The sequence below is a fragment of the Colletes latitarsis genome, chromosome 1, assembly GCF_051014445.1.
Source record: "Colletes latitarsis isolate SP2378_abdomen chromosome 1, iyColLati1, whole genome shotgun sequence".
Classification (NCBI taxonomy): Eukaryota; Metazoa; Arthropoda; class Insecta; order Hymenoptera; family Colletidae; genus Colletes; species Colletes latitarsis.
Genome location: NC_135134.1, coordinates 51,022,112 through 51,037,613, shown reverse-complemented (window position 1 = coordinate 51,037,613; position 15,502 = coordinate 51,022,112). Strand labels below are relative to the sequence as shown.

Below are 15,502 nucleotides of genomic sequence, written 5' to 3'. Positions count from 1 at the left end.
ACGTCTCTGTGATCCTGGACACCCGTGAGGTCGACGATCAACGTTGATCATCGCCGTCTGCCAAAGGACAAGAGACACACGAAGTCTTTTGATCCTGCTCTGCGAGAAAAACACAGTATAAATTTTTGCAAATCACGTTTCACGTTACCCGCGGTTCGGAATACCTGTAAAGGTCTGTTTCACTTCGGTTCATCCAGTCGTTTCTCAGAACCATGATCGAAGACAGCGTGAGGCGATTAGAGCCACTGTTGCCTCGCAATGTAAAGGCGGAAGCACGAGATCAGAATTGAGAATAATTTATATAGACTCTCTGTGCTTCTCGATATTTACGCTGTGCTATTTTTTTAACAGATCAGGATGAAAAGTTGCGAAACATCTACCTTTACTTCCTGAACGAAAAAGCTCTGCTCGTCGTTCGATCTGTCGATTCGTTAGGTGCAAGCAACCGAAGGTGAGACGCCCTGTTTCACTTCCACGATTCTAATGGCCGCGCACAAATTCGCGATCTCCCGCAAGAACAGACCGATCGCCTCGGCGATGGGTTCGCAGAGGTCCTTGAGCGACGTCGCGACGTTGTATAGTAATATCAGGAACGGTTGTATGAGAGCGTTGAACACGATCGAGAGACAAGGTTTTATAAAATAGTCGGCGAGCATTTGCAAAACGCCCACGGTTAGCGGTCTGACGATGCTGTAGAGTAGGAAGCGAATGAGTTGCAAGATGAACGCCGTCACGAAAGCGGTCCCGATGTGGATCGTCCCGAATATTTCCGCCCAGAAACGAGTCGCCGCCTGGTCGGTCTTCTCGGCGCATTTTTCGGTGGCCAATATCGGTGGTGAATCCGTTGTTCGATAATAACTGCAAAAAGAAAATTAACAAATACGCGATTAGAAAATGATTCGTTTCCATGGCTTGAATAGGCACGGATGACTTTTACTTAGGAGGATGCTCGACGCCATTGGAGATTTTTGTGATATTTGAAAGGATGAATTCTATGCTTCTCTATAGTGTTAACTAGAATTAACTATACAGGGTATTCGGCCACGCCTGATTCTAGAGGCCAAAATAAGACGAAAATGAAGAATACCAATTTGTTAATGGAGGCTTCGTTAAAAAGTTACTAACGTTTAAAGTTTCGCCCTTACTGAATTTTTTTCTCGAAAATGCGCAGGATTTCGGGGATAGGTCTATTCATCAAAAATGCTTGTAATTGACACCCGCAACCGAAAATAATTTTTTCAGAACGATTTGAAATTTTTTAATTTCGTCGAAAAATTCCACACCTTCTCGAATTTTTTTCTCGAAAGTGGGTAGAATTTCGGGGGTATGTCTAATGACCAAAAATGCTTGCAATTGACCCCTGTAACTAAATATAATTTTTTTAGTATGATTTGAAATATTTTAATTTCGCCTAAAAATTTCACATCTTCTCGAATTTTTTTCTCGAAAGTGGGTAGGATTTCAAGAGTATGTCTATTCACTAAAAATGCTTGTAATTGACCCCCGTAACTAAATATAATTTTTTCAGAACGATTTGAAATTTTTTAATTTCGTCGAAAAATTCCACACCTTCTCGAATTTTTTTCTCGAAAGTGGGTAGAATTTCGAGGGTATGTCTAATGACCAAAAATGCTTGCAATTGACCCCTGTAACTAAATATAATTTTTTTAGTATGATTTGAAATATTTTAATTTCGCCTAAAAATTTCACATCTTCTCGAATTTTTTTCTCGAAAGTGGGTAGGATTTCAAGGGTATGTCTATTCACCAAAAATGCTTGTAATTGACCCCTGTAACTAAATATAATTTTTTCAGAACGATTTGAAATTTTTTAATTTCGTCGAAAAATTTCACACCTTCTCGAATTTTTTTCTCGAAAGAGGGTACAATTTCGAAGGTATGTTATTTCACCAAAAACGATTGTAATTCACCCCCGCATCCGAAAATAATTTTTTTAGAACGATTTGAAATTTTTGAATTTAATTGTTAATAACTTTTCAACGAAGCCTCCATCAACAAATTGGTATTCTTGATTTTCGTCTTATTTTGGCCTCTAGAGTCCCCCATTAAAATTTTTCTCATGTGTGATCGAACATGCTGTATATTTTAATTCTATATACGGGCACTATCAAACAACTTTATTCCCATATAACTTGAGAACAATCGTTATTTGAAAATATTCATAGAAGTACCTGATCTACGCAGAATGTGTATAACACTTGAAACCGATGGTTCTAATATTCCTTTTTTTAAATTGTTTACGCTTCCAGATTCATTCCTTCGATTATCAAAATTTCCAATGGCACAACCATTGGGTCTCCTTGTTAGTTTATACTTACACCAACAACTCATAAAATAGTGTCCACGGAACGTTTAATTCCCAGGCGTATCAAGTTTATAAAAAAAAAAAGTACAAAGTAAATACAAATAAATAACGTGTTATAAGCTTAACGTTTTCTGAAAAACTTGGAAAAAACCGATATGGAAAAGTATGTTACGAGATTAGCGTGTTGTTTGATCTTACGAAAGCTCATAAGGATTAAAAAAAAAAATAATAATTATATCTTTAGACATGAAAAACTGACTTGGCAGTCGACGTGTTAATAATATTTGCTTATGAAAGAAAAGTTCTAAAAAAAAATTACGTGTCCCCCCTCCGACCCAATTTTTCCCTCCCGTGCACGACGGTTGCATTAACCTAACTTTAATTCGGCTATTTTTAAAAATACACGAGTATTTACAGCACTGTAAAGACGTTTAATACGCGTATTATCTCGTGAAAACTCGATACACGTATCAAACGCTCGGTGTAAACTAATTCTCTGTTCCTCTTTTTATGACAATATTTTTAATAGCAATATTTGCTACAATAGCTGACATTGGAACTTCGAATTTTGAAGTTTCTGCCCCATTGTCCAAACGTTAAAACCTACTAGTTGTATATGAAAAAGTACAAGCAAAGAAAATCGTACTCGAACATGTGGTTGTACCTACGCAGAATTTCCATGGTCGAAATAATAGATCTCGATCTTTTCCATTGCCTCCATTTCCTTATATTTCTGTTTGCCTTCGAGCTTTATTGGTTTCGATGTTCCGACAGTATCGTTTCTTTTCTTATTTGGTATCCCTTCTGATATTTCACAGCACATAAAAGGCTGAATAAAAATATGATTATTATAAACATTCGCTAAATTGATCGAGTAAAAAAGTTTATATACACGTTAAACGCTATAACAAATATGTTCGCGCTTTTCAAATGGATTTTATCTATATATTTTATACCTCTGCGTAATGGGGGCACTTTGTTTGTTTTAGTTTTACTTTGTACGTTTTATCCTTCCTATTTGAACAACCTTTTTTGAACCATTTGACGGGACACCAAAACAGTTTCGAATGCGATGGGTCTGAAAAGTCACGGTTCGGCCAGATTACACGCGAAATTTTATTAAATTTAATTTAAAAAAAATTGTTCAATTCGCGTCCAACTTGAAGTGTAAAGGGTATGATATTTTGTAGAATATAAATAAGTTATTAACCATGAAACATAAGTTGAAGGAGTTTACTTTGTAAAAGTGTTTAAATTGATGGGGGTAGTTACCTTTTTTGTATTTCAGAGGTAAGGTATAGGCGCTGGAAGGAAATAAAAATATACTTAATAGCCTCCGCGTGAAATAGAAAATGTTTATATTACATCTCGCGAGCACGGCATAAACATGGCATGGTGGATTGAATTTGCATTGAATGCTGGTCTTTCGATGGCTCTTTCTTAGGTGACTGCTGTGTTGTATCTGCCATTCCATGCTGTTCCAGAAGCACTCCACGTTTAGCGGCCGGGTGTATCTCGCGACATTTACAGTCTTTAACTTAACACGCATAGTACTTAATTTGCATTTGTTTACAAATTCTGACGTTTATATTTTTAATTCTTCTACCGTAACTGTTTCGATAATTAAACTTTTAGATTACGTACAAATATATTCTTGGAAAACATCACCCTCCTTGTTTGTAGGTTCGCAATAAGGGTCTTTATTATTAGCAATAATTAACGAACTGTCCGACTGCAAGGACGTTATATTAGAAGCTTCCGTTGCGTCTGTGCAATCCTCTGCGGAAACCATGATAAACACATCTCTTGAAAACAGATTCAACAAGATTGAAATCAAATTAACACTAATTAACTCAAAACTAAACTGTCAAGTTGACAGTAAACAGGTATAGTTATCTGCATTCGTATGTTTGTCGATGTCAGAGCTGCATTTCTTTGACCTAACAGTGGTACCTGATATACAGGGTGTTCAAAATAAGACGAAAATCAAGAATAGCAATTTGTTGATGGGGGCTTCGTTAAAAAGTTATTAACGTTTAAAGTTCCGACCGTACTGAATTTTTTTCTCGAAAATGCGCAAGATTTCGGGGGTATGTCTGTTCACCAAAAATGCTTGTAATTGACCCCTGTAACTAAATATAATTTTTTTAGTATGATTTGAAATTTTTTAATTTCGTCTAAAAATTTCACACCTTCTTGAATTTTTATCTAGAAAGTGGGTAGGATTTCAGGAGTATGTGTAATGACTAAAAATGATTGTAATTGATCCCCGCAACCGAATATAATTTTTTTAGAAAGATTTAAAATTTTTTTTTCCGTTGAAAAATTTCACATCTCGAATTTTTTTCTCGAAAATGCGCAAGATTTCGGGGGTATGTCTAATGACCAAAAATGATTGTAATTGACCCCCGCAATCGAATATAATTTTTTTAGAAAGATTTAAAATTTTTTTTTTCCGTCGAAAAATTTCACACCTTCTCGAATTTTTATCTAGAAAGTGGGTAGGAATTCAGGGGTATGTGTAATGACCAAAAATGATTGTAATTGACCCCCGCAGCCGAAAATAATTTTTCCAGAACGACTTGAAATTTTTTAATTTAATTGTTAATAACTTTTTAACGAAGCCTCAGTCAAGAAATTGATATTCTTGATTTTCGTCTTATTTTAGCCTCTAGAATCCCACACTACAATTTTTTCCAGGGGTGGTCGAACACCCTGTATAGTAATTTAGCAAATGTAAATTTTTCTTAAACCATTTAGGAGTTTTGTCCTGACAATGCGGAACAAATAAATGTAGAAGCTATAATCAAAGTTCGATGGAACACAGATGAATGAGAAATAAACAATTTATATTTTTCTGTTTATTATATAACACATAGTAATTTTGATTTAATTTTGCAATTATTTACCAAAATTTCGTATGCTCTTGACGTTTCGTTCTTCAGCACTTTCGTTGATCCATGGAAACGCCGTTCGAAGTAAAAGAGATTGCTATTTACATTGACTCAATTGGAAGTAGAATGGTATAATTAGCCTAATATGATTCGATACAATATAGCTATAAATTCATCTACGCTTCTGACGAGCTTTATAATTCTTAAATTTGTAACAAGTCACAAAAAAGTTCTATAACTACGTTTACTTTCTCTTCAGAAAACTTCAACTATGTTCTAAATATTCGAGTGCTCGCCCGTCACTGAAACCTCTGTTTTTTTTCTTTTAAATCTTTGCGATCTTAATCGATAGTCAATTCTTACAAAGCAAATCATTTGCGGCTTACAAACGAAATGTTTGAAAATATCAATTATAAAAAGTTTGTTTTGTGTTTTGTATCTATCCATTTGTGTTGCGTATATGTTTCTCAAAATGTTGTAAATGTTGCTTGAATTTCTTTTTATTCGTTGATGAGTGTCAATTGTTACGGAATTTTTCTCTGGTCTTGTTTACAAAATAAGAAAGCTACTTATTATAAATAGTAGGGTGCACATCCCCCTTGTACGAATTAACAAAATCTAAATATCAAGTCACCTTAATTATTGATCGGACTAGAACGTAAATATATAAATACCAAACCGTGTATCACTCGTTCGAAAGAAGTAAAATATTTAACAAACGCATTCGTTCGACTTTTAGTCAAGGTAGTCTAGTATAAAGATGCTTAACTTACGTTTGTATTTATAATATTTTTTACACGTGTCTTTTGTAGGTAATTCTGTCGTGGAGTATTTGTTTTGTAATATCGTTGGTTCGCGCGACCGAACCCATTTATTAAACCTATGTGTACGTTTTAACGTTCTGTACAAACGCCTTCGACATTCCGTATAAGCAGTCGAAATTGAAAACTCGTTTCTCGTTAATGCTGGTCGGACAAATACGTCTCGAATGTTAATTTTTCTTCTGTACACGCGTACATTAAACGCACCGAGAAGTAAAGCTACCGATAACCATTGAAACGAAAGTAAATTTAATTATTTACACCGTTAAACAATGAAACTAAATGAACTGTACAGAAAATATAATCCGTCGCACAAGTTAAACGTGGCCTGAGAATAGCGAAATAATACAATCGAAAACATTGTAAAATATAATTGTCATCTTCAAGATTGTAGTTACGAAGATGATCCTCAACCCAGATTAGGTGAACAAGTAATTACTATTGAAGACTTAATTGAGTTGTATCGTGGAACTTACACGCAATAAGACCTTAAAACTTAAAATACAACTAGTACTTTTGATCGATTCGCATAATTGTTTCTTATAAATTCGTATAAGATGCTAACCAGACATTTAGGCACCTATTTGAAATACGATGTTAAAAATATACGTGCTCCTTTCGTGCAAGTCTTCAGTACTAATAATTAACAGCCAAATCGAACCATGTTTCTTAACATGGACGCTTAGTTCTGATTAAACTTTTGAATTTCGATTAAAACTATATCGTTGAGAACTGCGATTAATTACAACGCAACGTTCCACAGTTATTATAATATATTCAATAATGCTTAAAAGTGAAACCGACACAGCGTTTGCAGCCTTAATGGCGTGCACTAATTCTGCGTCGGTGACCTGAAGAACTTAAATCAGAAAGGAGCATACATGCTTAATAACGTGCTAATATTAACGACAGAAGATAAATAGATCGAAGTACACTTTTGGAATGTAAAACAATATTTGACTCGCTTTAATTACTTGCTATTGTACACCTATCGTCACTTGTGTAATTATCGTACAAAAAATTCTAAAAATTTTCTTCTCTTTCTCCCTCTAACTATATATTTTTTTTTTTCCTTTTAACGCTACGTGCAATTGATAAGATAGTTCCTTGAAAATTTTACAATATTATTAAAGTGCGACATCCATTGAAACAGACATTGTAAACAATTTATACATACTATGCTGTAAATATGTAATTTTGTATTGCTATCATTAAAACGTTTTCGTTTACGTAATGCAATAATAGATTAGATATAACAATTAACGTTAATCAAATCTCTTATAAGGTTAGAGCATTAAGTTGTACGTGTACGTGTACGTGGATGTCTTCAAAGAGTACAAGCATGGCACTTAAGTCAGGTAAACTTACTCGTAAGTACGAAAAAACGTATTACATAGCCAACAGTATTATGCAATATAACATTTTTTTTTTATCATAACCGTATTGCGCAGCGTTTGATTTTTATCCTTTAATTAACGATCACGTGTGCTTAAACATAAATATGGTCGTACTTTTCGACAGCAATTTCGTCGACGTTTTCCTCGCCCCGAGCCTTTTACATTTAATACGGAAACTTTATAACGCGTTACCAAAAAACTGTGTCTGAATTGCTGTTCATATGTTTCTGTTATATATTTCTACAACACGCTTAAAAGCTACAAAGTACAAACAATTGTAATAAATAATATCGATAAAAATACATTATAGGATGATCTCGCAGAACTGACTGTCATGGCTCTTCCTCATAAAGGCATCATTCTGTCTCGATACGATTAGAATTGTACTTTTCGCGTATAAATTATTTGTAAATCGAACCTGTTGCTTTTTAGGACGTAAAGTGTTAAACTAAAAACGAACGAAAGAGAACTGGAATCGAACATTAACGTATTCATATTTAATGATTACGTTACGATTGCATAGAAATTTTGATACAGCGAGTAACTTTAATATTTGGACACTACAATTTTTACATTAACGCATTGTAATTTTATTCACGACAAATTAAACCTAAAATTACATTACTACGTAAGGTCTAGTTAATAAAAGTCTCTTCTAATAATTCAGCAGCTAATTTTGGTGCACTTGATGTAGGATCTTTCTTTATTTTTCTTTAATATCTCCCATTGTACTTTTACTTATTTTAAGCGTTGCTGCAATTTGCAATTGTGAAAAATTACAAGATGGCGTATGTTGTACGAATTGTGTTTCTCTTATGTCCCATTATTATCGATGAACTTAGTGAATATCTAAACATAATTGATTTCCCGAGGCTTCGATTATTGTCACGTTAAAACTGGACATTGTTTTGTTTCAACTAGAATACTTAGTAAATATGAGCAATTATATAAATAAAAATTATGCTGTTATTAACTAGACCCTGTACAGTAATGTAATTTAGAATTACCTTTCTTTTTCTTTATCGTGAACAAAATTACAATGCGACAAAGTAAAAATTGTTTAGTGTCCGGATATTAAAGTTATTTGCACTGTATTTATAATGTAGTGTAATGGAAATTATAGTCGATCAATTGTGTTAATGTTTGTATCGAGTAAACCGTGGCGTCGAATGTACAAATAAAAATAAGAGGGATATTTTATAATGTTTCTTAAGAATGGAATTGAAGTACTTGTGCAACTTGTTCTACTGTTCGATGTTTGAAAAATATAATACACAAAATGGTGGGAGGATATGCATACTTACGTCGTAGAACAGTCTTTTACAATAGATGAAGTTTAAAATTCGCAATCACTGACTGTAGGAAATTACTTACAATATGCAAATTTAAATCTGTATATGCAAAATCATTACCCTTCCGGAAAAAAGTCACTTCCAATTCTCGTAGTAACTCTTTGGTAGCCCAGAAGTGCTTCAGGCATAAATGATATGACACACTGTTAGCTTCTGACGGCTGATTACCGTTAAAAAAAATCCTATATATATTGGAAGTTGTCCTTTGTAGTGAGAAGAGGCAACTTTTCGATGCTTTGCTTATGATCGAAACTGTGCAGCCAGTCTGAGCTGGGTTTCGCTTTCACACCGCAGAAACTTAAATTGCAAAAGTCAGCTGCGTTCTGAACGGCCCCGCGATGGAAGGGATTCCCTTGCTTGAAGTGTGTGTAGCGTCTGACGTTCATACGCTCGTTTGTCGTCATTCCGAGAACCATAATCTGATAAAAGACAAAACAATACAAAAATAAAGTTTAAACTTCCGTAACAGTGCGTGTAACTGACGAGAAATATTTCCAGAGTATCCCCACCTTTCGATTTTAATGAAACAACAAGGTTTGTATAGAGTAACCAAAAATAACGAATAAATCATTTTTATTCGTTATTTGTGAATAAAATTTGCCCATCATTGGATGTTTTAACAATGAAAATTTGTTCTTACGTTGCACATACAGGGTGTTCGGCCAAAATAAGTCGAAAATCAAGAATACCAATTTGTTGATGGAGGCTTCGTTAAGAAGTTATTAACAATAAAATTCAAAAATTTCAAATCGTTCTGGAAAAATTATTTTCGGCTGCGGGGGTCAATTACAATCATTTTTGGTCATTAGACATACCCTCGAAATCCTACCCACTTTCGAGAAAAAAATTCGAAAAGGTGAAATTTTTCGACGGAAAAAAAAAATTTCAAATCGTTTTGGAAAAATTATTTTCGGTTGCGGGGGTCAATTACAATCATTTTTGGTCATTAGACATACCCTCGAAATCCTACCCACTTTCGAGAAAAAAATTCGAGAAGGTGTGAAACTTTAAACGTTAATAACTTTTTAATGAAGTCTTAATCAACAAATTAGTATTCTTGATTTTCGTCTTAGTTTGGCCTCTAGAATCTCTCATTAAAATTTTTTCCATGGTTGGCCGAACACCCTGTATAGGAATGGCGGGAAATGTATTCCGACTTGCTATTGGTAGAATGCGAGTCATCAATGGCGTCTTACCAATAGGAAGTCTTCCCGCCTTTATGACGTCAGGAAAAGTTTTCCAACGAAAGATGTCCAGTATTTGGAAACGAGTCGTTGAAACACTATCGAGAAATTAAATGTAAAGGCCAAAGGGAATTGGACATACGCTTCATTTAATCTCCCACTTTTCTTGGTTATTATTAGGTAAGTCGATCAAATCTTCTGGCCATTGTGTAACGAAAAATGCAATAAGAATTGTAATGAAATAAAGAAACCTAAAAAATTACCAGTAAACGTATACACGCAAAATAAATGCGTAAGAAACTATTTCATTACTTAAAAAAACAAAGAAACGAGAAGAATGAATATATTTTAATAAATTCCTCGAATAAAGCGTTGATTTTTGATCACAGAAATAATCGTTCGATTATCGATATAAAACTGAAAATTTTCATTCTAAAGTCAATGAAACGATTGTTCGTATGACCAAACATCATCTAACGTAAAGAATTTGTTTTAAAAAGCTCTTTTGCATCACTGATGCTACTCGAGATATCATTAGGCTGTGAAACATTGAAGGGTAGTTTCACCCTCTAAATTTGAGTTGTCTGCAAACCTATGAAGTTTCATTGAAATCGGGGTGGGGGCATGGTGCGTTACATACTCAAAATTTCGAACATCGAGTAAAAGATAAACGACTTTTTATCTTTTGTTCGAATAAAATTTTGCCAAGCTTCACTCGCAAGTAATAACGCATTTCTTAATTGCGTACAGTGCATCGTAGAAAGTCGATCGATCGAAGAAACGTGACGTACCTGATAGCACTGACATGCTAGCAGCGTGCCGACCCAGAAGAAATGCAGAGACGTGTTTGCTGTAATCCACATTACCCAGGCGTCGCAGGTGGCTGCAGCAACCAGGTAATTATCAGCAGTGTGGCCGTTTGTCAGATTTGTCCAGCATTCGAACTGCCAGTATTGTACACTAGCCGATAGAACAACGATACAGAGGCCTAACAACGACGCCAAAAATCCCAGGAAGTATTTGTGGTTATGCGCGCCTGAAAGTAGTTTTCGAGAACGAAAGAGCGTTAAAAATATTACACGATGCGATTAATCTGTTTGGAGTGATATGTAAGATTAGATTGCATGCAGCAAGTAAGACTTACCGATACAATTGTTGACCCAAGGGCAATGATGATCGAATCGGGCTACGCATTGGTCGCACGTAGAACAGTGTTTAGACCTCAGTGGTCTTCTGACTAAACAGCTACTACAAAATGATTGCGGCTCGAAACCGCCGGATTCGGCTAACTCTATGATCGTCTGGAAGATAAATTAAAAAATATGTACCCCGCGTAAAAAAGATACGATCGTTCGCGGTATCGAAATATTTACATTCAATTTGTCCTCGTGCGTAGCTGTAATTACACCCGGATCGCCTCTCCAGGATTGTAAAAAACATATCCACAATGGTACAGAACCACCCACTAGTAATAACCACAAATACCACGCGGCGTGTATGCCTAACCAGAATATCCATGTAAAGTATATCCACATCTGTAGAGCAAATCATATGAGGGAAAATAATTATTATAGATAATAATTGTAAGAATAAATGATACAAAATGAGCTTCAAATAAAGAGAGTGACCATCAATCGAGAATACGGTATCAGAAATATTTGTGTTTATTGATAATGTGAGATTTTCGCGCGTATTATCTAAAATATACGTTTCGCGATAAGATGCTTTCCTTATCTAAAGTAAACAAAGGGATATTTGATATAATTGATCGACTTTTCTAGCAATAAGATGGAAAATGGTACACAATCTACCTAACAACATTGTCGTCATAAATTAAGATATATTTCGAAATTAATACAAGTACTTACCTTCGTAGCCAAGTAAATTGACATCGGTAAAATATGACATAATCGTTCGTCGAAAACAAAATGATTTGCTAAATACAATGCCATATAAAGAATAACAAAGGCACCTAATTTATCTAGATAATCCAATCCGCTTTGAAGAATCAATCCGATTACGTAAAATACTATGAATGGTGTACTGATCATACAGTACCAGCGCATTCTCTGAAAAAAGAAATATATACAGTATAGAATGAGACTGTACGCAAACAATGTAGTACGTACCTTATCTCTACACCAGGTCCTTGTTCTGCCCTGTTTCTCCTTAATCTCCTGATTGATTTTGTGACCCAACCAGGCAGCTCCAATGTGACGACCTAACAACGTCATTGCCGTTTCGTCTCTCATATTCGGTACATCTAACGATGCACCATGGTGAACTAAAGTTGATATTGCTGTACTGTTTTCAGCTATAATAGCCCAATGCAAAGCTGTGTTGCCATGTAAATTATCCGCGAGCGAATGAGACGCTCCCAAAGTTAGCAACAAGCGCGTCGGATCTAAACTGTAGAACAAAAAACTTCAAAGTAACCAATATAATGCGACTAAGCGAAGACATTTACGATCGAACGATTCTATTCTTTTCTTATATGTACCTATTCACTTTGTAGGCACTCCACATGAGTGGCGTCATCGCGGTTCTGTCCGGCATATTTGGATTTACTCCCTTCGCGACTAGATAAGCAACAATAGACGTATGACCAAACTGTGCTGCTAAATGGATACAGGAGAATCCTTCGGAATCTCTGAGAGTTGGATCCGCTCCTGCTCTCATCAATAACACAACTGTGGCCAAATGTCCCTGTCTGGGTATGAATGAATTTTATTTAATCGTAATATTTCACGTTTGAAAAATTCGCAGAGTGTAGTGAACGAAGATGCTGCAATTTAAAATTAACCTTGTGGCCCAATGTAACGGCGTGGAAGCAAGCTCTCCGCCAATTGCATCAACAACAGCTCCTTTTGCAATAAGGTATTTTACAATATCCTTTCGATTATTTATTGCAGCCCAGTGTAGTAATGTTACAGTTTCTGAATCTGGTTGATTAACATCAGCACCAGCTTCTACCAGTTCAGTCACACGATCGAGTGCTCCAAACTGGGGGGAATGAAGTTTTTGCATAACACAGAGAAAAGAATTTCTTAAATGTTAAAAAAAGTTGTTTCTGGTTGTAGCTGCAGATAAGACAGAATCTTTTCTAAAAATTGTGTTACCTGTGTTGCTCTAACAATGTCAAATGTGCTACAATCCTGTGGTGGGGGTCTAACTGGCTCCTGTTGATGAGTACTTGGATCATCAGGTTCCCCACTGCCCTCGCTTTGGCAGGCAGCTTGCATTTTTAACGCATACATGTTGAATTTGTTGATATCAATTTATGAATCAAGTCATAGATACAACAAAAATAATGTATGCAGTAATGAATATTTTAAACTGCTTGATATTGGCAGAATATTACTGAAACAAAAATAATATATTATTTTGTTAAATTCTATGTAATAAAATTCTTCTATGTTTTATCAATTAACCCTTTGCGGTCGCCAGATTTCGCTCTTGGGTATACCAGCAGGTCGGACCAAATCTAGGGTTTCGCAGTTACTTTTGCATACAGAATTTAAAGTCAATATATGGATATTAAAATACACAGAATTTGTTGTGTTTAATACTACTTATAATACGTAAGGATACAAAATTTTTAATCTCTGTATTGTTCTAAAGTATGATATTTCGCGAAAACAAATTGCACTGTATTTTTTAAATTTTATTATTTACGCGGTACTTATTGATGGTAAAATAACGTGTGTGGTGTACACGAGAGCTCATTCGAAAAAGACTGCTTGGAAATTTCTCTGAACAATCATACATTACTATCTCGTAAGTCGACCAAAACATTTGAATCACGAAACATAGTGTTTTGTCATTGTTACGATTTTCGAAGGTTCCCGCTGCGGGTCACCGACTTCTACGACGATTTAAAAATAACCGATCGCAAAGGGTTAATATAAACGTAAGTAAAAACGTATATTAACAACACGGATTTATAAAAAATCCCTGCAATAATCACCAAAAATTTAAGTTTTCAGTTTTTCCATTGCACTCTAAATAGTTCTTGCAAATAACGTTTTCATTTTATTCGGAATGAACGCATTCCTGGGTACTATTTGTAATACTATTTCGAACAGAAGATGGCACAATAAATGCAAAAAGAAACCAAAATTCGATATGAAAAATTACTTGATATGATAAACGAATATTATAGTTTGATATGTGCCTTCGAAGTTCTCTATTTCATTAGGATTCTACGAGATATCACGCGTCAGTTATTCAAATGAAATTTTTTCCAGTTTTTTCATTGCATATGAAGTACTATTTAATTTATGGTATTACGAATAACGATTCATAGTCTATTTTGATCTCGATTTTATCATCGTAAGATATCTACTTCGTGTGTCTCAAGGCTGGAGCTAAAACGAATTATTTTGCATTCTAAGTATAAAGCGAAACAGTTCAATCTAGGTACGTTTCTCTTTTAAAAATAATATTCGAAATAACACCTTGGTCTGTCCTTAAGTCTCAACGGTCTAGAGTAACAAAACCATTGCTGCGACAAATTATCGACATTATCTTCGCGAATGTTCCCCATCCTGCGATTAATATCGCCCGATTTAACCGGCAGCAATCAATCTGTCGTTTGTATTCATAAAGTACATCGCGCTGTAAATACGATGTGTATTACAGAGAGTACATCGAGCATATTGACAATCGATTCGGTATTCGAGTCAGGGACTAACGATAAACGTCGCAATGCACGATTCTCTTTTATTCTTGAGAGATTCTCGATTGTGCTGAATTCTCGGAAAGCCTTGCATCGTCATTGTGCGATTATAATTATAGAGCAGAACGCAAGAACGTTACTCCTCCGAGGGAACGGCAATTGAACCGCTGAATGCCAAATTGTTTATTCCGCGATAGCGTTTCGAACTATTTCAAGAGCTGCGTGTTATCTCCCGATCGTAAATATATCTGCGAAAACGGGTTAACAGTGTCGTGTCTTACCTGACAAGCAACGACAGCGACGATAATGCTCGTGCATAGTACGCGTGCTACCCTCGAATACGTTGCAAGGGGTTAGATTTAAAGGACAAACAGTCGGCGGGGGTGGGGCGCCGGTACATTGCAATAGAATCCGGACAACGGTCGACCTTTTTCTTGGCTATAACACCCGTTTCTATTCGCTTACTCGGCGATCCAGGATAACACGTTCCTTTTTCTTATTTGCAATACACTTTCATTGTTTAACGAGCGTTCCTTCGTGGTCGTAAAATTGTTACACACGGGCCGAGTACCGCACTGACACACGATACACTACTCACGTCAACATCCACATTCTGCTTTCTCGAGTTTCACGACGAACTTCTTATTGACCAAACGGCTTCGCAAGCCGCCCGATCGGTATCCGATACTCATCGAACGAACGTGATGTGGCGATGAAGTCTGTACTCGCCGACAGAGGGCAACGGGCACCAACCGATTCTCGCAAGTACTGATTTTCGCGGGAATTTTTCATTTCCCCGAAATTGGCAATACTATTTGGAATAAAATAATATTGTCCTTGTCGAAATACGA

General features: G+C 35.6%; 2 protein-coding genes across 3 annotated transcripts; both read right to left on the bottom strand.

Annotated features, from left to right (window-relative positions):
* Positions 1 to 246: 246 nt before the first annotated feature.
* LOC143342322 (uncharacterized) lies at positions 247 to 3,220 on the bottom strand. Its single transcript, XM_076766071.1, has 2 exons — positions 2,994 to 3,220; positions 247 to 858 (listed from the first exon to the last, which is right to left on the bottom strand). Exons 1-2 carry the CDS (start codon positions 3,146 to 3,148, stop codon positions 432 to 434), a joined length of 582 nt encoding a protein of 193 aa, XP_076622186.1. The 5' UTR covers positions 3,149 to 3,220; the 3' UTR covers positions 247 to 431.
* A 2,492-nt stretch (positions 3,221 to 5,712) lies between these two features.
* On the bottom strand, positions 5,713 to 15,411 carry Hip14 (palmitoyltransferase Hip14). 2 transcript variants are annotated; one of them, XM_076765940.1, is made up of 10 exons: positions 14,933 to 15,411; positions 13,093 to 13,333; positions 12,777 to 12,976; positions 12,474 to 12,683; positions 12,103 to 12,397; positions 11,842 to 12,042; positions 11,347 to 11,508; positions 11,118 to 11,274; positions 10,765 to 11,009; positions 5,713 to 9,208 (listed from the first exon to the last, which is right to left on the bottom strand). In XM_076765940.1, exons 2-10 carry the CDS (start codon positions 13,228 to 13,230, stop codon positions 8,972 to 8,974), a joined length of 1,845 nt encoding a protein of 614 aa, XP_076622055.1. In that variant the 5' UTR covers positions 13,231 to 13,333; positions 14,933 to 15,411; the 3' UTR covers positions 5,713 to 8,971. The 2 variants fall into 2 exon arrangements, with proteins under 2 accessions (XP_076622055.1, XP_076622065.1); XM_076765950.1 differs by having other exon boundaries at positions 12,103 to 12,382; positions 14,933 to 15,409.
* Positions 15,412 to 15,502: the final 91 nt, after the last annotated feature.

Excerpts from the sequence above, each read along its gene's own strand:
- LOC143342322 (XM_076766071.1), bottom strand. The coding sequence starts at position 3,148 with ATGTGCTGTGAAATATCAGAAGGGATACCAAATAAGAAAAGAAACGAT. Across the intron at positions 859-2,993 it reads TTCGACCATGGAAATTCTGC|TTATTATCGAACAACGGATT; the intron begins GTAGGTACAACC and ends TTCTTTTTGCAG.
- Hip14 (XM_076765940.1), bottom strand. The coding sequence starts at position 13,230 with ATGTATGCGTTAAAAATGCAAGCTGCCTGCCAAAGCGAGGGCAGTGGG. Across the intron at positions 12,398-12,473 it reads AGTGCCTACAAAGTGAATAG|TTTTTTGTTCTACAGTTTAG; the intron begins GTACATATAAGA and ends GTTACTTTGAAG. Across the intron at positions 9,209-10,764 it reads TAGCATGTCAGTGCTATCAG|ATTATGGTTCTCGGAATGAC; the intron begins GTACGTCACGTT and ends GTCTTTTATCAG.